Source organism: Salminus brasiliensis, chromosome 19 (genome assembly GCF_030463535.1).
Source record: "Salminus brasiliensis chromosome 19, fSalBra1.hap2, whole genome shotgun sequence".
Taxonomy (NCBI): domain Eukaryota; kingdom Metazoa; phylum Chordata; class Actinopteri; order Characiformes; family Bryconidae; genus Salminus; species Salminus brasiliensis.
Window position 1 is genome coordinate 21,147,934 of NC_132896.1, and position 23,897 is coordinate 21,171,830.

Below are 23,897 nucleotides of genomic sequence, written 5' to 3' on the forward strand. Positions count from 1 at the left end.
GAGTCGCTGCTGGTAAGACATGGTCTTTTTACTCTCAGTTGATAGCTTTACCTGGTACACGTTGCAAATGCTACGTGAGGACACTGTATCCATATAGAGGAAGTGGCTGAGTGTTTTTGGAGCGGGAGACCTAACCTCTGAGTGAGATGTGAGAGAGAGGAAGTGAGTAGAGGTGCACCATGTTCTGTTCCTTTTTGTTTCTCAGTAGTCAGCCTCAGCCTGTAAGGCCACGCTGTGTGTGCACTGAAATGCTCTTGATCTCTTTTCACAAAAAGTAAAGAGTTATTTTAGAACTGAGCATTGTAACAATACAAGTGCTTTGACAATACTACTATACATTACTCATTACCAGATGGTTTGAGATGGTTTTGCTTGTAGTTTCTTTTTTTTATTGAAAGCATCAAAACTAAATGCAAATCCTTTAATCCTTCTAATGAGTCCCTGGTGAGCAGAATGAGGTCATCAGAACAAGGGATATATACATAATAAACAAAGAAACATGAGAAAAATATTAGTGGATAGTTAGTTTTATAGCCTAACCTGAACTGCAATATTGTGATTTTTCTGAGAATGAAATGAAACCTTGTGAAAAGGATGTCATGGTTTGAGGTACTTTAGGGCAGGGGGTTTGGAGGAGGGGGGTTCACAACTCTACAGCTAGGGGGCTTCCAGTCACTGTGTGGGTGTTATTAAAAGTGTTTGTGCATATTGACTGATTTCCTATACAGTGTTGAACCACTAGAAATGTATTTAGTCAAGGCATAGCCTTAATGTGGGTCAAGACAAATCTTTTAAAATGTTTATTGGATTGAAAGAGGCACAGAAAATGTGTTTGTAATTTAGTCTCTTTTTTTAGCAACACCAACTTATTGTAGCTGATTTAAGAAAAGAACAGAAAGCATTGAAAAAAATATTGAAAAAAATCTAAAACATTCGAATTTTAAATTATTTAATGTGACTCTAGTATGGAAGAACAATGTCACCAGGGAGAGCAAAATCTCACTTTAAGTATTACCATTGCCCATCTTTATACATCAAAAAGCAGTGACTAACAGCAGCTAGCACTGAGTAGATGTAAGGAAAAATGGAGCATTTGGTAGTAGATACAGCATTAGTGAAAACAAGCAGCAGAGAGAAGAGGAGTGGAGAAGTTTCCATTCTCGTACTGACAGAAAGAAGTGTTCTGCTGTCTGTGGTCTAACAGTCAGGAAGTAGCAAGAAACCCATTGCTCAGTGATGCATTTCCTGTCACTGCAAGATTCACAGGTCAGTTTGTGGCTGTCCTCTTTCTTTTGAAAATGATCAGCGTGTATTTTAACTCTCTGTCTCTCCCTATTTCTTTTTTTCTGCCACCCCTAAATGTGCTAAATGTCTGCAGTCAGCCTCTGCTTTTTCGCTAACAGCTCCACACTCTAGAGTCTAAAATGGTGCCTCACAGTCTCCAGCACAACACTGTCTTATTGATTCTGTCTGACAGTGAAACATTTAGCATGAAATGAGCCATTTAGTATGTGACCATGTCTTATAGTGCCTGGTGTGATTAGATTCACCATAAAAAAAGCAAAAGCTGATGTGAATTCAGTGTGTGCTGTGTAGAAGCAGCATGCTCAGACTACACCTCTAGAAGGTTGCCAGTTCACCGTACCAACATCGCGGTAATAGCTCGCTTTGGTCTTATAAAGCATCTCAAGCTCGGCTATGAGTGTTTCCCAGCTGATGGAGCTGATGGAACAGTGACCAGTGACCCCCACTCCAGCCTACCCCCCTTACCTACATTCTCGCAGGCCGGCACTGGCAGAGCTGACATGAGAGCAGTGATAAAAACCCCAGTCTTGGGTGGGTGTGGGGCCCATACCTCAAAGCTGAGCCTGGAGTGCCTGGGGGTTCAGTGGAAAAGTACAAGAGTCGTGAGAGATCAGATTAAATTCCATTCATCTTCAGCAAACGCCAGCTTCTGTCTTATGCTTTTTTTTCTCTTTTTTAAAAACTGTCCCTAGTATAATGACAGAGGCTACAGTGTGTTTATCACTGCTCTTTTTCCTGGTGCTGCATTTGCTTGTTTTTTGTTTTTGTTTTTATTTTTTTTGTTCTTTGCACAGTCCAGCACCTGGCAGCTATTAGAGAATGCCTGTAGGCTTTATAATTACATGCTTGTCGTTGGCAGCTCCGATCGTCAGTATGCTGCCAAATTGTAAAAAATGGTATAGTGTTTAAGCAAGCCTCTTGTAGCTTAAAGACAAACTATAGAGAGTGGATAGAGTAGCTTGTGCTGTAGGGTTTTGCTGTTTTGGCTTTCCGTGGGAGTTGCCTGTGTGTCTTTCTCACTCTGCTTGGTGTCGAGGCAACTCATTAACTGCTGTCCTCTCATGTCTGTAGCAAACACCCACCTTGCAGGCCTATGACCTTTTTCTGCAGTGTATAATTCACTCCTCACCACTCTGGCAAGAGCATGATTCATGATTTTGTCGCCAAAAAATCAGCTTTTCAAGCATTGCCCAGTAATTCTTTCTGACTGAGTGAAACTGCGGGCTAATTGACTTACTATGAACATATAAAATCCTCCAGCGATTATTAGGTTGCTGCCCCTGCTGGCAAAAAGGTAACTCCAGTAACAACAACAAACAAGAAATTTGCTCTCCCCTTTTACCCTCTATTCACTGCCGTGCCACTGTGGTACCTTACAGTGCCTGCAAAGGCCTGAGTCATATCCTCACAGGAACTGGTCAAAACATCTATGTTCAGCTGACAAGAGCCAATGACCTTGTAAAAGCAGCTTTGTTCTGCGTGCTGATGGAAAGTGTTTTGCTGCCCCCACCACCCCTCTTCACCCCCCTCCATCTTTCTCTCATTCTCTCACTATCAGTATTCCTCACTCAGCATTTCTCCTGTCTGCTCTGAGAGAATGAGCCTGTAAGCTCATCAATGACTCATATAACACACTTGGGCTTGTTTTTGCTTTGATTGGAATCTGGAGGAGTGACTGCATTGAACTGTAGGCTTATTAGATAGTTCACTGTAAATGATTTTGTATTATATCTGTATAAGATAGGGCTTCCTAAAGTGTGGCCTCAGTGTCAAAGCTGGCATTTCATTTGGCCCACCATGTACACACCCGTATTCCCATCTATGTAATTTATTTTGTTCTTTTTCTTTTTTTTATTATTTTAATCCTGTCTTTTAGTAACGAAATATAGGTCCCCAAGACAAAGAGTTTGAGCACCCCTGGTTTAAGGCATTAGGAGTGCACATTAAGGAGTGTATTCAGGTTAATGAAGAGGGTGTGTGTAGAGTCTGATTTACGCCACAGTGTTTCTTTGGGTGAATTCTTTGTCCAGACGTGCACTTGGAGATAGAGCATGTTCAGAAATGCCAGGAATACCAGTTCTGTGTCCTCGCCAAGAAGGAAAGACCTCTGGCCTCTTCAGATCTCTCTCTGCCTCTTCCCCTCTCTCTCTATCTTTCTCTATCTCTCATTCATCTCTGTATGTCTCTCTCTCTCTCTCCCCTCCTTCCTTTAAACCTCTCCTCCGCTTTCATGCTATTCTGAGAGCCACTCAAGACCTGTTTTTCTCAGAACCAGCTGACTTCACTGTGGCTATGATGTCATTCCCCATATATGGAAGCCTTGCCAAACCTTCGGGCTTTTTTTTCATGACATCAGCTGACGGTCATGCCACATGCCGAATCCATATTCTCCACCACCACTAACATGCAGTTGATTAGATTTGCCCCTATCTCTTGATGCCTGAATGTGCTCTTTTTCTGTGCAAGAATTCTACTGGCAGAGTGACTCATGGTTTAGTCAGTCAATTGCCTTAAATTGCCTCCTTACATGGTCAACAGTGAGCTTAACAGATGAGGCGAAAAAGTTGGTCTGAGGGTCCTTTAGGGGGGGCGAAACGAATTTGTCCACAAATCCAGCCCCAGATTGGTTGTCGGTTTGGATCAGCCAGTGCAGTGTGCTTACAGACATATCAGTGACGTAAACAATCGGCAGGTCTTTCCTAGAGAAGGCACCAAGTGGATCAGGACCACTAAAAGTATCACTTTAGGTGGTATTAGAATCCCCACAGTTCCCCCTGCGTGTCGAGTGAGTATAACCTTGACAGCTTGTAGGCTCTCAGTCTCTCCATGAGAGCCCCACCCAGGAGAATGTTTGCTCACTAGAGTCTTGTGTATTGAGTAACTCTCCAGCAGGCCCGGCGCCCCTCCCTCCTGGCCCGGACCAAATGACGCGCTGCAGTGCTGCTGCACCCTCTGCCTGGGTCCCTGCCCATGAGCCGAGACAAGGCAGCTGTTGTCATGCGCTCTAGAGGCATTTATGGACTGCTGTCATGGTGGCAGGGACCACTCACAGTGCACTCCCTCTGTGGTCTCCCTATTGACTGCTAAGCTTGAAGTAGTAGGCAGAGAATACCACAGGGAGAAAAAGTATTACATGTGCATCTGTGCATGAACACACATTTGCAAGCACATGCAAAGAGCTGAAGATGTTGATTATATTTAGTCCATGACTATATATATATGGCCTATATATATGAAATTGGCTATTCAGAAAGACATAACAAATTAACTATAACCATGCATTGATGATGCATTGATATTAGAATAAATACATTAACACAAAAAGTAGTGATTTTATGTGTGTCTATGTGGCATCTGTAAATGTAAATTTCAAGTAACCTAAACTATAAAACCTAAATTATGCTTAGTTCGTTTGATCTACCTGACTCTCTTCTCTCCTCTACCTGTGTTTATTTCACTCCTTAAGCAGCGGATGGGGGAATCAAGGACAAATCTGGCATTTGCATAGATGTTAGGACTTTTATATAAAGGACTTATAATAGGACTATAAACACTATATATATGTGTTTACATATAAACACTATACAATATGTAAGTCTCTTACTGTTAAAATTATCTAGTAAATTCAATTTAAAATTTGTAACTGAATTAAATGGAGTATGACGACCCCAAAAGAAATGTGGAGGTTTTACAAAAATTAGACCACACCAGACCTTCTGTCCAAAAAAACATTTTAAACGACTTGTCATGTTTTCATCTGTCAACACATGCCTGGGGTTAGGTAAGCTACCAGAATTGACAAGCCTTTCAGCATTCTGCTATGTAGTATCTATGGCAGACTCATGCTTGTTTTTCACTTCTGATTACTGGAAGCTATTTGAAAAAGAATGCAGAAGTGAGAATTTTGAGGTGGGACTGCATTTGAGGCCTGCCTATGTTCAGATGTGTTCCAGTCTCTGACCTCTGGCTTCAGCTGCAATGGGGAGATTGCAGTGGGTGTAGGGGTCAGTGGTTTTCAGGGCTGTGGGGAAACTGTTTTAGCTTAGTTTAGGTAATGGGGGGGTGTTATTAGGCCCCAAAAGTACAACAGTAGCCAAGATCACTTACATATATCTTTTAAGCCCACATGTAAGTTAAATTATAATTTTTTACTTGATTACCCATCTGATATCTTTCATTTACAGTTACAATCTGAATTATTCAGCCCCAAATTAGGTTTATTAGCAGAATATACAGGCTGTTTGCAATAAACCAATCAAACCAGACCAATGTAAATAGCTTAACACAACTAATATCACAAGTGCTTTCTCAAAATTCAGCACTTTAAATAACCACTGCCTCAGTCTCAGAATTATTCAACTATGCTGTTATGACCTGCTGCAAACATGATGCATAACCAGACACCAGCTTCTGATATCATTCCTGAAGGGTCCTAGCCCATTTCTCATGGGCAGGTCACTAATATTCTTGAGTTTGCGAGTTTGCATGCTGCAACCGCCTTCTTCAAATCCTACCTGTCAGGTCAGGTGACTGTGAGGACCACTCCAGAATCTTTCAGGACTTTTTCTGAAATCAAGCCTTAGTAGACTTGGATGTAGGCTTGGGATCATTGTCCTGATGATTCTCCAGTGCTAGAGGAAGCAAAGCAGAGCATCACCGAGCCCACTGACATGCTGCACTGTAAGCAGGGTCTTCTTTTCAGCGTGTGCTTCATTCTTTCTCCTGCACACATACTGCTGATCCACAGGGCCAAAACATTCAAGTTTTGTTTAATCGTTTCAAAGAAGCGAATCCCAAAACTTCTGTGGATTATTTATTTGGTCCTGAGTGGAATGAAGCCAACTGTTCTTGTGCTTTTGGGTGAGTACAGGTGTACAGACATGGAGACCTTCAGCGTTTAGTATGCACCTTACTGTACAAATTTAAACCTGAGTGCCTGCTGCCACCAAATCTTGCTGCAGGTCTGCTGCAGTCATTCAAGGCTTTTTGACCACCTGGCTCCTCTGGAATATGGTCCCAGCTGGTGATAGCTTCCTCTTTCTGAAATTATAGTGGAAGTTGGCTAAAAGTCAAAATTTTGAAATTTTTGCTAATAAATCTGCAGTGGAATTGAATCTGTTTCTATTTCAACTGTATATAAAGACATATTTTCTCTGATGAAAATAGATGTGTTGCATAAAATTTTCCCAACGACAGTGGGTATGTATGTATAACCAAAGTGGAGGAGTAGAGTGAGCAGGCAGCTCCAGATGTAGCTCTCTTGCTGTGGGAGCAGTGTGTGGTGCTAATGGCTTAGGGGGATACAGTCTGGTAACGGCTAATGATTAGGCTAATGTTTCAGTCTCAGGCCACCCGATCCTCCTCTCCTCAGGGTAGATATAGCCAGGCCTGAGGTCACATGTTGAGGATGTTCTTGCTCCAAAAAATGATTATCCGAGGGGTTGAATAGACCCACATTATAATTGAACAATATGTTTTTTAATAATGTTTTTATTAATGTTGTTATTCGCTTTTTGACATGCACACAGTTAAGGGATAAAGCTACTGAAAAATGTAATTGTTGATTGACAGTGTTGACATGCTGTCAATAATATCGACAAATCACCCGAACCTATTTAGCATCGACCTAGAGACCTTTTTTCTCATCTCATCTTTTCCTATCTCATCTTTCAACTCTTGTACTCACCTGGCCTCACCTGTTTTTCCAGTGGCCAGTGTGGTATTTGAAGCCGTGAAGCCGTGATCCCTCAGTTTTGTTCTGTTTCCACTGGCAAGCGACCTGTACGTACCCATGCTGATTGTAGTTACCCATTGCATTGTGGTCCCAAGCATGTCAAACTGCAGTGTATAGGTGGAAGACAAGGCCAATTCCACTGCATGTTTACTGTAAATACGAGTAAGTCAAAAAAAAAATTCCAGTTAATTTCCTGGATAACTGGAGAAACTGTTTAATATAGGACTATGTGAGTAGCACTGAGTGTCACAGTACAGAACATTCATGATTTGGCAACATTGATCCTAAACCAAATATATTTTGTTGTGGTTTGTTCTGAACAGAAAGACTATTTTTCTGTTCCTGCTTCAGCATTCCACACCGCTGATGGTCATCTCACCTAGCATTAAAACACTTTTAGCGCTGTGTAACACGTCAATACATGTCAGGCATAGACTCAGCTCTTTTGATGTCATTTATTTATAATTATGAAGTTGGTTGCCTCGCACAGACCCTCACAGACCCATAGAACCCCCCCTACTTTTACAGGTATTGTTTTGTTTTGTGATGGAAAAGGGAGACGAGTACTGAACCAGGAATTAGTGCTCATTGCCTGGTGTAAAAAGGCCAAAGACAATTCACTCTCAGCTCCTTCTGTCCCTCGCATGGTCCTTTCAGAAGCAAACGAGCCCCACCCTGCCACAGCACAGTGGAGCCTTTTCTGCCCACGGTGAGCCTGCACCCCCCCCCCCCCCCCTCCTTCCCCACTCTTGCTGAACCTCCTCCCCACTTATTACCCCCTCATACCACTGGTTTGATCTTTAACCAGACACCACTAGCCTCCTCAGCTGCCTGGACTGGAGAGGGTGCCGCCGCCTTTTGGGGGAGTTTCAAAATAATTTGAGGGGTACGTGTACTTTGGAAGTAAGGGTGTTTGGTTGCGTTATGTCCCTCTGCTTGTATTATTTTTGAAACAACCTCCCATTCTCCTTGTTCTGAGAGAGGCTTTGTGATCGGGCCGAGTGAGTTCATATCCTGCAAAGATCACGCCCCTCCAACAATTTGAGTAAGGGAGAGGAGGGCTGTGTATCACTGTTGGGCCTTAATGAATGAACACGAGACCTGGCACCAGGGCTAGTGTTGAGCATATGCCTGCTTGCTGTGTGTTTGGATTCACTTAATAATGACTACAGGAACTCCAGACCTTCTCTAAGTAGGAACATGAAGCCAGTTGAGAATACTGCCAGGGATCGCTTAATGGTATAACAAGTTAAGCGCTCTAGCTGCGTCCTGAAAGAATAAACAGGAGCGAGAGTGTGTGGATGAGGGGGAAGCATGCTGATGGATGTGTTACTGGAAAGCAGGGCGCATTTTTCCACCCGGCCGTTTTAAGTTTGGCCCGGCCAGACTGCCTCTGAGCTTTGACAGTGAGCTTCTGGCTGTGTCAGGCACAGTCTTGGAGGTGATGAGTAAAAATCTCTCACAGAACAAGGGAGGGCTTTGCTGCTCTGTCCCAGTAGTATTGCCTCAGCCTCTGGCTTGCCCTGTCAAACTCTCAGGGTGCTCTTGAAGAATGCTATACAGGCCTGGTTTAACTTTGATTGCAGCGTCATAATATGATTTTCTTCCTCTTTTTATCTGTTTCTTTCCTTGAAGGTGTAGATGCCCTAGATGCAGTTGGAGTGGCACTGAGAGAGAAGAGGTCTGCTCCATCAGTCTCCACAAGCCAGAATCCCTAGCCACTGAAAAAACAGCCAGCAAAGAGAGGAAGACAGAGAGAACACAGGCAAAACCTAAAAAAGGGAACTTTGTGGTGCTGCTGCTTTTTTTGTCCTCAGTAGCACCTCTTGTTTTGTAAAAGCGGCAAAATTGCCTCAGTTGTGTGCCGGACTCTGGGCACTTCCTGCGTTGAGGGGTGTGGTGTGGAGCGGAGCGCTTTTGGGGAGTCTCTGGAGAGGCAGGAGTAGCTGCCTGTCAGTCTGAGCCCTCCCCCAACCCCCCTTTCCCCCCACCAGCCTCTGCTGCACCATGACCACTGCAGTCCAGTCCAGCGAGCTCGTGTTTGAGTTTGCCAGCAATGGCATGGATGAAATCAACCAGGTAACCAACACACCATTACACACAGCCATGTTTCTCACTAACAGAAAAGACTTAAGACCAGTGGTTCCTGATCCTAGTCTTAGAGCTCTCCTGTCCTGCATATTTAAATGTTTTCCTGCTGTATCATTTCTACCTAGGATGGCATGTTCATGGTTTGATTTGTTGCTTTGGATCAGGGTTTGGATTGGGAACTGGTTTAATGTATGTTTTAGTGCTATCAATATCTCAACCTGGTTATGTGGTTTGTTGGTTTACTGCTAAAAAAGATATATTGGCAAGTGAAATCATCTTAAGCCAATATATGTAAAGTTTCTCACCCAGTTTTGTTTTGCCTCAGTACACAGAGATTGGACTGGATTTTTACATTTAATATAATTGTGACCCTTGACCTTTGAAGAACTGCAAGGTTGAACAAGCTTAGCCAATGACAGCACAAGCTTGTTGAATACACTGCTATTGGAGATCACTGTTTTTATCCATTACTTAAGGAAGTGAAAAAATGTCAGTTTTAAAATAATCTGTCAAGAGTTACTAAATAAGAAACAAACACAACAAGATATATTGTCTAGATTTTAACCATAAAATCGGTTTGCACAGTTTAGGAGTGAACCAGTCTATTTATCTCTCTAAGGTTAAGGCTAGTCTTCATTTGGAGAATAATAGTAGCAATGCCATAAGTGTTTTTTAATAACATGAACCCAGGACTTTACTAGCATTTCATTTCCCTCTGGTGTATAAACATTATTTTGATCATTTGTAAAAGTCATCTTCTGTCTTTTGTTTCCCACCTCCCCTGAGAGGATTGTTTTAGAACACAGAACTGCTGAGGGGTTTTGTTAGTGTGTGTGTGTGTGTGTGTGTGTGTGTGTGGTTGGGTGGGGGGGTGGTTAAAGGTCCAGGCCTTTGATGCCTCCTTTGCTGACGCAACAGAGTGTAGGGTGGGAGGAGGGAGAGGAAAAATGAGAAATGACTCTGAAGGTTTCTGGCAGGACTCAGATGGAAAGTGTGAGATGGGAGCCCTCTAGTGTGTGTGTGTGTGCCCATCTATATGTGTGTGTGCACCTGGGTGGAGTGGAGATTACTTGGGAAAGAACATAGCATCTGTGGTACAGAGGTCATTATTTGCTTTATGCAAATGTGCAGACGTGGGGTTAATTCCAATTTGAGCCAGTTAATCATATGCGCTCAAAAAATCTTTTGCGATTTGCGATTCATGCTGGTTTCTAAGCAGACTTTAAGTGTTTGTGAATACAGATCTTTTAAGCTCACTGAATTGAGATGGATAAGGGACGGCATCTTGTCCCTGAAACCTGCTCTGAATCTGGTGTTCTTGTCTGTGCACATATATTTGCGTCTTCATTTGTATATGGAGATGTGTGTATGTGCCTGTGTTTGTGTGTGATGAATGGATGGAGTGTGGCAGGACTGTGTTCAGACCCTGTGAACTCAGACAATTCAGGCCTAACCAGCCTGACCTGTTAGGAGGCAATGCTGGTGACGGGGCCTGTTCCACCCTCAACTTTTGTTCTGAAATAACTTCAGCATCTCAGCCTCTCCCTGCCCACTCTTACTATATTACAGGTGGGTTACACACTTGCGTGTCCTAACAGAGAGCCACATACACACTCCCAGCGATGATAATGCCGTTGCCTTTTGGCCTGTGAATATGTCTTTACTGAATGTGTGTGAGAGTTTGTGCACACATGGCTTTTTCCACATGGTTGGTGTGGGGGAGGTGTACAGCTGCTTGTCTGGACTCTAATCATCAGCCATGCTGGATTGGGTTTTGCAGAGTCAATAATTACCACCATAAGTCAAGACATCATGTAATGACAGTGAAATTATGTTAAGCCTGGATGTCTGAGTACAGCTACTGCCGACGGCTGGGCGCAACTACTGTGGTGCTGGGCATATGCGAGCATGCTTACCCCAGAATCATGCATTTTCTGTTACATTAAGTATTTATTATTAATATTATTATTATTATTATTATTATTATTATGCACCAACAAGTTGGTTCTGGAGACCATATGCATGTCTTTTCTTTAGAAGTTCTTAGTCTTCTGTTTTTAATGGCTTGTTCATTACTTCTTTGATTGTATCCATCCATCTTATTGCTGGCTGTTCTTCTTTCCTGTTACTCTGAACTTTCTCAAGCTTAATTGACTTTCTAATGAATTGGTTCCTCTCATAAAATGTCCAAAATAAGAGCTTTAATTTTGTTGTCCAGGATTCGAGTGAGACTGGGGCTTGATCCATTTTTTGTCTTCCTTGCTTTCCAAGATACTCTGAACAGCTTCCTATACACAGATGGGCTATACAATATGTCATTTAGGGCTGTTAATCATATATCATGTTGGCCCTTGCAATGTTGATATCACAGAATGCTGTGATGTGCCAATGAGCCCTCTAAGCAATTACACATTTGTTTTATTGGGAGCATTTGGACCGACCTCCGACCGGTGTTCCAGAACAGTTACTCTGGGTGTTTTTTTTTTAATCAAGGCATTCATTTGCGCCATTACGCATTTTTAATCAAAAGAATGCAGGCCAGTCTGTTAAATCATGCCTTTAGAGGTTCATCTGTGTGTGCTCCTGAGCTGATTAAGGCTCTGTGCAGTTTCTGTAGCATGGAAACTTTGTACAGATTTTGCAACATACAGTGAGTTTACCAGAATATTGTACTACTACCTAATTTTCCCTCTATTCATACAGTTCCTGCTCCAACTCTATTTCTGTTTTACTTCCCCAGTTTTGGAATATGATTCCTGTCTTTTGCATTAGACATAAGTATATCTGTCCATAGCATATACTCTTTACATCTTTATGACTAAAATCACATTCTGTTTCATTTGGACTATTAAAACAATAACCTTGTTTTAAAATTGTGAATCTAACGTGGGTTGGGAGACAGGTAAAGAAAAAGATCGTTCAGAAGAGGGGAACATGCTTCATGCTACTGGTTTTGTTCTTACAACAGGAACGGGGAACTCAGATATGCAAATCCCTGATCTTTATCACATATTTCCCTTTTAGAAATGCTGTTGATGACAACGATGAGGAAGAGGCCAGTTTTGAGGCAACATGTAGAGGCGGGGCTCTCTTGTTTACAAATTTGTAGCAATCTGATAATTAAAGATTAGTCATCAGATAAACATGTACTATATGTAATGTAGCCATGATATTAATTTACAGATAATAATGCCTGGGAATACTCCCTTTACATCATAATGAATGTCACTGGCATTTATGTAGTTGCTGTTGATAACTGGTTCTCCACATGGTGTTTCTAAGGCAGTCATCGCTACACTCTACACTCTCGCTACACACTAAACTCCATGATATAAGCAGAAAGACAGGCTTTGCGTTAGCTTTTTTTTCTATAGCTGGGGGTTAAGGTGAGCTTTAAGATGATGAGAGCAGGCATGTGTCTAATAATGCTTACTTAGCAGCCAGCACACTGAGATTCTCCCCAGACAGCCTTGCCTGCATTCAGAATACTGCAGCAAGTGAGTGTTTTATACACACTTGCCTTCCACTACACACATTAGTACACATTTTTCATCCTTAAGTGTTTACAACAGGCTTAGGTCAGCATCACCTGCTTATAAATTGTGCAGATTAATGTGTTTGTTAAGCTAGTAAGCTATGTTTTTCATGTCATGGAAACTACACTTTCCTCATGTACATTGTACTCCTCAGTCCATACTGCCCATATATGGAAACTTAGCTGCAAACCAGCCTGCTTTAAATTAATAGTTATTGGGTTGTCATGAACTAAATATTGCATTTATATATCTCTGCATGTTCAGTTTACAACTATTTAATTGTGTTGGAAAATAGCCATGTAAAAATGTTTGTGACTGCTGGTACATAGAAGAGACCATACCAACATTAATATTCAGCATTTCTTCTTTCATTATGTGGTGCTGCAGTTCTTTTTCCCTTACAGTTAAAGCTGTTGTTTGGTCTATGATGTTAGTTAGGGGACTGTGTTAATCTGTAGCAAGTAAATGATTTTGGCCTTGGATTCCTGGAGCTACAGACACCTCAAATACCATGCTATAACAATAGTGAGTTGTTCAGAAATAAGGGGGAAAAACAACTAATTCCAGCAAAAGATTAAAGAGATATAAAAACAGTACAGGTCCTCAAGGGTACTCAAGGGAGTGCTTTACTACATTCTGGCAACTACATGCTGTACACAGCTGCAATTAGCTAGTAGGCTCATGGCAATTCACATTGGCTAGACACGGTTCCAAACGGCTCTGTGATACTTTGTGGTAACATTTTACTTTTGTGGTCTCCTGTAGAAGCTGAATGGATGATCAGCTTATTTGTAACTAACATTCAGCTAAACATCAACTAAATGCAACTGAAGTATAAGTTAAATGTAATATATTTGATTAAATCTAACCTAAAACCTATCTGTAACCTTAAAGTCAGACCAAAACTAAAATCTAATCGTAATCCTTTTTGAGAATCAACAGGTAGTTTAGCAGAAACTGCATTGTTGTTTCAAAAAAATTGAAAATGCCATCTGGCTTTTAAACTGAGGAAATACTGAGTAATGAATGGACCAATACAAATGGTCAAAAAGTACTTTAATTATCATGCAATAATAATAACAGTTCAGGACAGTGACTATATGCACGTTTTTATACACGTCCAGCACAACATTGACTGTTTAGGCCTGTTGCACTCTGCTACCATCTCCTGGAGGTGGTAAGCATATGTATACATGTAGTTATTTCTCTGCTATGAGAAACTGAGAGAACCCCCTCAGTTCACTTGTCAGGCTCTTAACAGTCATGCTGAACTCAAGTGTAATTCAACCTCCTTTCTTAAGCTGTTATATCTGTCCATGAAAGGTCAGCAGTCCTCTGAAGATGTAGTGCTCCTCCAGAAAGAATTTGCTTCATTGATTTTCATTCATATTCTGGAGCGGTCATTCACCTTGATCGTAACCACTGTCGGACAAAGAGCTAATCAGGGCCCCTGTCTTGCTTCCTACTGGAGTCTGACTAAGAGCTTCTCCTGGACACACACAAATATACACACACACACAGACTGATGGCTAGGGCCTGGCCCACTCCGGGAATGGAGCAGGAAAAGCACTGCTGCCTGAAGCAGAGAGAAATTGTAGTTGAATGGACTCTGACTTGTCCTGCTTTACCCTGTCTGCTCAGTGACTGTCGAGTGGAGTGGAGTAGAGGGATAGAATGGAGCAGGAAAGAATGGAAAAAGAAAGAAAAAAAATGATGTCTGATGGCAAGATGGCTATGTAGGGTGGGGTACATCGCAATAAGGCTGTGTAGTCCAGGCCCAGCTATTTCCTGTGTTTCCCCCCTGCCCTGTGCTGCTGTGTACCCCACCCACACACAAGAATGCTCCAGTGGAAATAAAGGCCGGAGCCGATGTTCCTGGCATCAGCTTTGGGGCCGAGGGAGCCTGATTATGTTTCCCTGGAACTATGAGGCTATCTGTTTGTTTCATTTAGTCATTTAACCTCTATTGATATAATACGAGGCCCTGAATGATACCCTATTGTACTGCAGACCCTGACTGCACTGCTGGCTGGTCAATGCAAGACTGGGCTCAGTGTGTAAATCTATTATGAACACATCTTTAGGCTTGCATCCTTTGTGAGCCTGAATGAAAACGATAATTATGATGTTCAGTGACCTTCATGTAGGCGAAAGACACATCCCACACAAGTATATCATGACTCATGTTAAAACGCAACCTGCTGCGCACACTGCGTAGTTTCTGTAGACTGTATGGACTTTTAGACTAGTGACAGTGTTATTTTAGTATGGATTAATCTGTTTGTTTGCTAATTGCAGACTAATGATCTCATGGCGTTTTCTTGTCTGTGTGTCTGACCCAACAGCTGGACGACCCCTCAGTCTTCCCTGCGGTCATCGTGGAGCACGTGCCTGCTGCCGACCTCATGCAGGTGTACTCAGGGCTGGAGGCTGATGAGGTGACCAATGGCATCATGGTGGACACAATGCAGGATGTAGTGGAAGAGAATATTATGGTGGGAGATGTGGGTCTCTCTGGTGAGTCAATTATCAGTCTGCAATATTTTGCAAGTGGAATTCCAGTTATTCTAAATGTGCTACATATTTCAGTTGATGAGATGTAAAGCAGGTTATGAAAAAAGTTTTAATGAAAATAGCTAATTGTAGAGAAATGTACTAACTCAGAAATTCTTTACAGTGGTGGTGACAAGAACAAGGGGTTTAAATGTCTACAATGCAGATCTAAAATAAATTTGGCCCTATTTTATCTTACAGTGCTCTGCAGTATCTCTGAATTAGTATGAGACACACACAGTGCCTCAGACAGCATGCAGAATATTTGCTACTATTTTGGAAACCACAACTGTAAACAATGTTGATCTGGTATACTTCAAAGTTGTTTTTACCCAAATTAATCAAGTCTGTTGTATGTCTAACTGGATATATCCCACATATTCCTCTTTTGAGTTAGGGAACCATTTGTGATCATTTTCCAGATCTTTGAGTAGAATCAACTAATAATTGACTTTAGTTGATTGCCATTGGCAAATGGATATTGAGTAAGCTGTGGTGGTTTAGTGATATGCCGTGGGTTTGTGTGTGCAGTACAACTTGAGTTAAAACTCACACCTTTCCATTTTTCCATCCATTTGCCCCTGGCACCATATATTTACATACTGAGTGTGTCTTTCCCCTCTCACTCATTAGCAGTGGGTCGGCATTCCCCCCTTGGCTACGTTCTCTTTGCTATGCAGTTATATTTGATATATTGGTTAGCTGCCTGGCCTCAGTGTTTGTAGGAGTTTGTGTGAGTGTTTGTGGATGTAGGAGCAACACTTTGTTTACTGCTGAGTGTGACAGTGTTAAATCAACACTGATAGTGTTAAACTTTATCACTATCAGTGTTGATTGGTAAATTTGCAGTGTGAGTACTGCAGTGTTCCATGATGATCCATGATCCATGATAGTCAATAAAGGAATGAAAGTTTTCCCCAGAATGCTTTAAAAATCAACCTTCAGTTAAGATTTTGGGTTAAGTTAACTAAAAAAATTCAATTGAAGTAGACTAACTTTTTTTAGACTAAAGTTTTTTCAGCCTAATGTATTAGAATTGTTTTGACATACAATGTTTTGGAGCTTAAGTACAGCCAATGTACACGTTTTAATTTGTAATTTGTTCAATAAAGCTCAGCTCAACTGCCAGCAGGCCATTGGCTTTTTAAGGGGTTAAATAAATTATATTAGGTGAACTTATCTGGGTTTGTAGTGTAGGTTTCCCCTTTATTCACTCTGAATTACTTTGTTTACATCTTAAGCATTTAAATATTACAGTTTTTATAAATTAAGGGGAACTCCCCTTTAACGTGTTAAAGGCTCAAGACATTTAGGTTTATTTTGGGGGAAAAAAACAATATGCTTAGGAGCAAATATTTCACAGTTTGCAATAGAACATATTACTATTCATATCACTATTTATGTGAATACACAATTCACAATATAGAATATCTCTAAAGTTTTAGTGTATAGCTGTTTTGTAGTGTATATAGTTTTGTTATTTGAATGGCTCTTATATAAACTCACATTTGATTATCTACAGTGGAGACTCCAGTCTCAGGAGCAGAAGACAACTTAGAGACCACTGAGGCAGCTGAGGCTTTGCTGAACATGGAGTCTCCCAACAACATCCTGGATGAAAAACGAATGAGTATGACCTGACTCACTGTCTGTTTATGTGGCTGTCTAAGCATGCCTAGCGCTTGTTAGGAAAATGAATGGATGTTTCTTAAACACGCAGCACAGCTTTTTTTCTCATACAAATTTATAAGCTTTTCTGAAAGGGTTTTTTTCTTCCTGTGTGGAGTTTTAGGAGTTAATTAAAATATTTTTTGTTTAATTTGTATGCTTTTTTAAAAAACTGATGATGTGGATTTATTCTTTCAAAAGTTATTATTAGCATGTTCAGCTTTCATCTGTGTTTACACATTGGCTTTGTCTGATGTGTTATCACCTCCATGTTTCTATGTAGTTCATCCATATGGAGCTCTGCTGGAAACAGATCTGACCTACATATCCCTGCGGCCAGAACAGCTGTCAGCTAATTGCATGGACGTCTCTCTGGACGATGAAACGTCCTCCATAGATGAGATTCCTCAGAGGAGTGTTTGCAAACCGGTTAGGAAAAACAAAGGTACTGCAGTGACATACAGCTTCCATTAGAGGGTGTTGTTGATCCACACTAAAACTCTGATGTTTTTTGCAAAATTATACTGAAACTAGAGGTGGCATTAAATTGATTTAAAAAAATCTAAATTTTAACAAATTATATACATTTGATTACCAGTTGCTAATGAATCGACTGTGTTAAATCATTGCTGAAATATGGTGTGAGTGTGTGTGTGTTTAAAACAAGTTGATGTAACTTCTTAATAACAGTCCAAAATTCATGAGGTTTAAATGGCTGAAGTTAAGAAAGGTTTGCCATCTCCTCTTTTCTTTTTCCACAGTGCGCAAACCCAGAGCGGTGCGCCCTTGTTCCCCCATCACAAATCCCTCGCTTCCTCTGAAGAAAAAAAGCAAAGAGGGCAAAGGTAAGTCCTGCCACAAAGAGCTGCACTGGATGAAAGAAAGAAAAGAAATATATATATTTATATGTACACACTCACACACACACGCACACACATACATAATATAACCAAAAGGGCCCACCTCTGCACTCTGCACCAAGCGGCTCCCTGACTGTCTCCTCACCGCTCCGGAGGGGTCGTACCAGACCTGCTTAATTGATGAGGTGCTCTCAAAGTGCTGCGGTTGTGAGGGAAATAAAAGTGATAGCGGGCTGGAGGGCACATCGATGGCGTCCTGATAGAGGCCCTTATGCATGCGTCCCCAGGCCAGGCGCATACATATACATCACCCTGACACACTGAGCAGCTCGCTCTCCAGCCTCCGCTACCGGGGTTGCTGTTTTTAACCACTTCTGGCCAAAGCACATGACAAACAAGAGTAATCTACTGCCAGGGCCTTCTAATTAATTTCCAGGCCCTGCTGCAGACCAGAGTGAAATTGATTTATTAAGGTTATGAGGAAGAATGCTATAATTGCACCTCTGCCAATTCTGTTTGTTAAATAAAACCTGTGGAATAAGGTGTGAAATATGGACGGTGGCGTTTAGCTTCTTATGAGTTTCAACTTTTAATGAGTTGACGCAGAGACTCTTTTTTTCTTTTCTCCCTCGGTCTGTTAACACAGGTAACACAATTTACCTGTGGGAGTTTCTACTGGCTTTGCTGCAAGACAAAAACACCTGTCCCAAATATATTAAGTGGACGCAGAGAGAGAAGGGCATCTTCAAGTTGGTGGACTCCAAGGCCGTGTCCAAGCTGTGGGGCAAGCATAAAAATAAACCAGACATGAACTACGAGACCATGGGAAGAGCACTCAGGTGAGCCAGTCACTTAGACCCAGGAACAGCTTCTTTCCAAGCAGCATTTCTTATCATGCCAAGCTCTGAACTGCATGGTAAATGTTCATGTAGTTTATTGCTTGCACTAGATAAATGTGCCCAGTGCTGTATAATGTCAAAATATTAATAATTAAATGCATCCACCCTACCTATATGTTGTAATGCTATTGAAGAACACACATTATGATTGAGTGCATAATATGTTTCCTCTGACAGCAGTCATCTCCTGTGTCCAGTCATACTGTCTGTCTCACTTGAGCCTGTACAGTATTGCACATGTTCTCAGTGTTTATATTTTTGAAGTTGGTTCATCTTTTTCTTTGTGTGAGTACTCCCCATAACAAATGTTAGGACCATGCTAAAACTGTTTTGTTTCCAATTAAACCTCAGAATAAACAATAAAAAGCTAGAGAATTTTAGAAAAATGTAAAACAAAGAACAGTTATATAAATTAAAATGAAATATTCAAGATTCTGCCTTCAGTTTGCAGCTGGCAGAGTGTAGAGACAGACCCTCGTTTGTAATAGGAAGTGTTTGGTTTATCACAGGTGCGTACAGTGCATGCTGCTAAAACACAGCATTAGTTCATTAAAGGTTTGTTCTTTACAACATGCTGGTTACCTGCGACTATTAGCTGTGGCCTGTTACTCTTTGCTATTATTGGTGGCTTCTTTAGTGGCTTTTTGGCCGTTGCTAGGTTACAGGCAAGTAAGGCAGACTGATATTTACAGAGGTGCATTCGGGCTGCCGTTATTGTGCGATATTGCACTTGTAGAATGCCTCTACATCGTTTTTTATTTAAAATGTATGTCTTTCATTAAAGCTCAGTAACAAAATCCTCAGATTTTTATGTTCATAATAATATCAGCTAATAAATATTCTGATTGAGAGACTCTGCAGGACCAGTAAGACCAGTAAAATGTGCTTTCTGACCAGTCCTTTTTCTTTCTTCTCTCCAACTAAGGTATTACTATCAGAGGGGCATTCTGGCCAAGGTTGAGGGCCAGAGGCTTGTTTACCAGTTTAAGGAGATGCCCACGGACCTTGTGGTCATTGATGAAGATGAGGAGCAGTGTGGAGACTCCAGCCCAGGATACGGAGGTCAGCGCTCCACTCCGCACAGTCGAGCTGTGGGCCGCGGGGCGTCCCGGGCCCAGGGGAAAGGCTCAGGTCACATGCAGGCCAGATCAGTAAAGAGGGAGCAGAGTCCCAGCATGCTGTACCAGAATGCCAGCGGCAAGCAGAGCGAGCATCTACTACAGACTGTACACGTGCTGCAACCAAATCAGGGAGCTGCTGTTCCTGCACCTACACACACTGTGAGGTGAGAGAGACAGGATTTTACAGAACCACAGACATGTTCATATACATACAAATACAACTGACAGCAAGACCACTTATGAATGAGTTTTTGAGGAGGCATTAAGGCCTCTCAAGGTATATAAAAAAATATGATAACAAATAGTTACATACTAGATAATAAGTTCCATGGGCTCTGGGACTTCTCCAACTTTCCTAGCTATTCCATAGGCTCTGACTATATTGCTACTTACATATTTCAAACATTCTGTTTATTTATCAGATGCCATTTCTTTACAATATCGCTAATAATTAATTAATTGTAAGATAACTGTCTATGCAAAATATTTTGATCAAACTGTATTTTCATGTATTTTTTGTGAATTGGCTACACCCATTTTTTAAACAAAGGAAGTATTAAACTACTTATTAATTTATTCACTTATTTCTTATTTCTCTTCCAGCGGAATTTAAGAAATATAAGAGTCCGCCTTGTTGTGAATGCAGCATTAAGGCCCTAAGCTGTTTTTCTGATTATAAGAAAGCCTCTTTAGTTAGAAAATACTTTATAAGAGATGAAAACAATTCCAGTTAGAATTGCAAGTTGAACTGAGCTGAAATATAGTAAAAATATATATGAATAAACAAATTTAGATGAAAGTCATGGAACCCTAATTCACCTGTTTTGGCTTGTGCTATTCTATATAGTAAGTAGAATTTGCTTATTGCACTGGAAATGTACATAGCATCTTAGCAGTTAATGTTTTTCTTTCACAGTTTCACAGAAGACGTTTCATCTTCCAATCTTAATGTGGTTTAAGTAGGCTGGCAGATGCTTGAATTTTTTCTGCTGACTCAGATTCTCTCTCTTCTTCTGTCCCTCTCTATCTTTTTCTCCAGGACTATTAACATGCCTGCCACGGTTCCCATGGTCCTTACATCTGGACCACAGGGAGGAGCTCCAGTCACCCTTCAGACTGTGCCCTTCTCCTCTATGCTGGCCAACGGGGACTCTTCTGCCCACGGGTCCCCACCTCGGGTCATCCTTCACACTGTGCCTTCTTCAAGTCCTGGGAGTAAAGACGTGCTTACCATCCAGACCGCCTCCCTGACTACAGACAGCATTCAGTCCCAGCAGCTCCTGGTGTCCAGCCTGGGTTCATCCAGCGGAGGGGTCATCAGCAGCACGGCACAGCAAACTGCCGCCTCACTAAACGGCTTGACCCGCCTGGTCACCCTCAATGCTGCCGGTCAGCCTGTGGTGGCCCAGCAGCCAGGAACAGTCATTGCTACTGTGCTGAAGTCTGGCGAGCTGCAAAGCCTGCAGGTCAAAGAGGAGATCCTGGACCCACAGTATCTTCAGTCCCTGGTCAACAGCAATCCCGTAGCAGCCACCCACTTCTGCAAGGAGGAAATGGATGTCGGGGTGGCGGAGCTCAGCCAAAAGACTGTTATCATCGGCACCGCTAGCCAGGCCATCAACGGACACTCGGACACAAGCTCTGAGCTGGCCAGAAGCCCCAGCGAGGGCTTGACCCCCGTGGAGGAGCTGGAGGTAAAGAGTGAAATAGCCCTGCAGCCACAACAAGGGGCCAAAGAGTTACTGGAGGGCGCACAGGGCCTGGAGGAGATGGCCGCCACCATGCAGATACCCACTTCTCAGTTCATACAGGTAAAGATGGAGCTCTCAGAGACCTAAGAACTTACCCAGGCCAGAAGCTCATGGAAAACGTCAGAAAACCATGGAAGCATGGATGCTGGCATATAGCTGCAGGACTGTTATTTACTCACAGCTCTTGTGATATTGTGCCTAAATTTAAATATTAAGGGATAGTTATATAAAACCATGTTCTATTGGCCGGCTCTGTGGCATCGCCTTCAACCTCCCTCTCCACTCCCCTCACCCCCACCCCCACACCCACAAATCAGAGAACAGCCACTTATCGAAACAGGGACAGATCCACCACATGTGCCAGTTCAGACATTTCTTTTTCTACCTGTTTCATCTCCAAAGACTTACTCTCTCTTTTAAAGACACTCCACTTAAAGAGGGGCTGAAAAGTACAGCGAAGTGTTGACGGACAGCCGCTATGAAACCAAAAACACACCATGGACTTTTAGGTTCAAGAATATTTTCGCTCAAAGCACGTCAAACGGGAAGCATTTGCCAGCGGTTTCTTGCTGATAAGGGTGCCTGAATGTGACGCAAAAAAAAGAAGCGTGACCTTTTGGATTCGGACTGAAAGATTTCCGTGGTGGAATGGCGAAAACAGTCTAACATTTATTTTTTTCAAAATATTAGGTTATGTGAGGGAATACGCTGATGGCGAATGTTGTTTTGGGCACATAGGATTGTGCATTGTGCTTCATGTACAAAACCCATTAACATGGTCCTTGCTGGGTTATTTTTTACACCATACTACATAGAGCCTTGTTACTATGGAAATGGGCATTCTGTGTCCCAAAAGACAGAATAATTAGATATTTGTAAATATTTACATTTGACTATAGAGTACACAAACAGATTCCAAAATCTTCTGCTTTAGGCGCGTATTTCCCCTTTATACTTTGATCCTGTTAATATGAGATGAATGCCATAGAATACAGAATATACATAGAAATATATATGATATGCGATTCAGTTTATGGCCACACATTTATTTATTTTGTGAATTTCAAAATTCTGTATAAAAAGCCTAATTTTTTATTGTAACAATGCAAACACGAGGGAACATACAGTGTAGTTATTCCAACCCAGAATCAACAATACTTTAGGTTTATTGTTTTCTTCAGTTGGAAAAATCGCTTGTAATCTTTTATATTGTATCTATTTTCCAATATAAGGGGATGTTGAAAAAAAACAAAAAAAAAAACTTTATAGCTTTTCAAGATGTATCTATGTCTTGGTGTCTACTGTGATGCATTTAAAGCCATTCTTTTTTAACAGATCTTATGTTTTGTTTTCTGCCCTTAAGCTGACATACTCTTACCCCATTTCAGTGAGGCAAAGCAGAACCATGCCTTCCCTTCCCTTAGCCGTCTTCAGTGGTTTGTCACTGGCTTTCAGAACTGTGCCTGAGCCTTGTTATATGTGTTAAATGTATTTATTTGTGTAGTCTTCACACATCTAATGTAGTTTTCCATGTACAGCATACGCAGCATACTATCTGAGACTTCACCAATATGGGCCTCCCCTGGTGGATAGTGTGCTGTAGCCCTATTGATTCCGGACTCAATTTGCACTAAATTGGTAGAGAGTGAAGCTGCAGTTGGGAATGCGTGTACGCTCAGTGGTCTTGAGTTCAGTGCCTGAGCTTGAGCCCAAGGCCACTCATACAGAGTTGCTAACCCTCTGCACGGTGAAAAAAAAACATGGTCAGGACACAGGAGGTGACATTACAATGACAATCAAAGCAAAGATGTTATGCAATGTTAAAATGACAATCAGCCTGCGTTTTGTAGCACACAGTCCAGGACAGTTCTTGTTGTCTTAAGACCAGAATGTCAAGCACACTGGCTTTGGGGTAAATGTATGCAAGCTCTTCATCTCGCCTGCTCTTCAGGCACTTTTTTTTTTAATGGAGTAAAGATATACAATAAAGCAATTTTTTCTTCGATGAAAGCTTGTGGGCTTCTATTCACTCCAGCTACACCAATTAATTCTTTAGCTGACAGGATCGGCTATGTCGACAACTGGGGTGCCCGCAGGGGGGATACTCGCATTGTTCCGTGTGATGGAAAACAGGTTTTTCCTCATTGAGCGTCTCTCTATGCATTTTTTTATCTGGTAATATGAATTAACACAAAACTTTCTTGTGAGGTCATACCTACTTCCAGGGTGTGCAGAGGATCTTGCTGAGATCTGGCTGTGCTAAGAGAGGGGGGGTACGTTTCCAGCCATATGTGCTCCAAATCGCCTCGTCTGTTCAGCTCGGAGACTAAAGAGTGCCGATGCGATCTCGGCAAGGACAGAACGACTGCAAGCTGTTAA

At 41.8% G+C, this 23,897-nt stretch overlaps 1 protein-coding gene across 2 annotated transcripts in view; it reads left to right on the forward strand.

Moving 5' to 3' along the window:
- Positions 1-23,528, forward strand: part of elf1 (E74-like ETS transcription factor 1) — a 48,213-nt gene extending 24,685 nt beyond the window's left edge. For both annotated transcript variants that reach the window (XM_072663110.1, XM_072663109.1), the window contains exons 2-9: positions 8,675-9,118; positions 15,012-15,183; positions 16,742-16,849; positions 17,171-17,332; positions 17,649-17,732; positions 18,394-18,586; positions 19,572-19,931; positions 20,807-23,528. In XM_072663110.1, the coding sequence (XP_072519211.1) occupies positions 9,047-9,118; positions 15,012-15,183; positions 16,742-16,849; positions 17,171-17,332; positions 17,649-17,732; positions 18,394-18,586; positions 19,572-19,931; positions 20,807-21,605 (1,950 nt within the window). In that variant the 5' untranslated portion in view covers positions 8,675-9,046 and the 3' untranslated portion in view covers positions 21,606-23,528. The remainder of the gene's footprint in view (positions 1-8,674; positions 9,119-15,011; positions 15,184-16,741; positions 16,850-17,170; positions 17,333-17,648; positions 17,733-18,393; positions 18,587-19,571; positions 19,932-20,806) is intronic.
- The last annotated feature ends 369 nt before the right edge of the window (positions 23,529-23,897 follow it).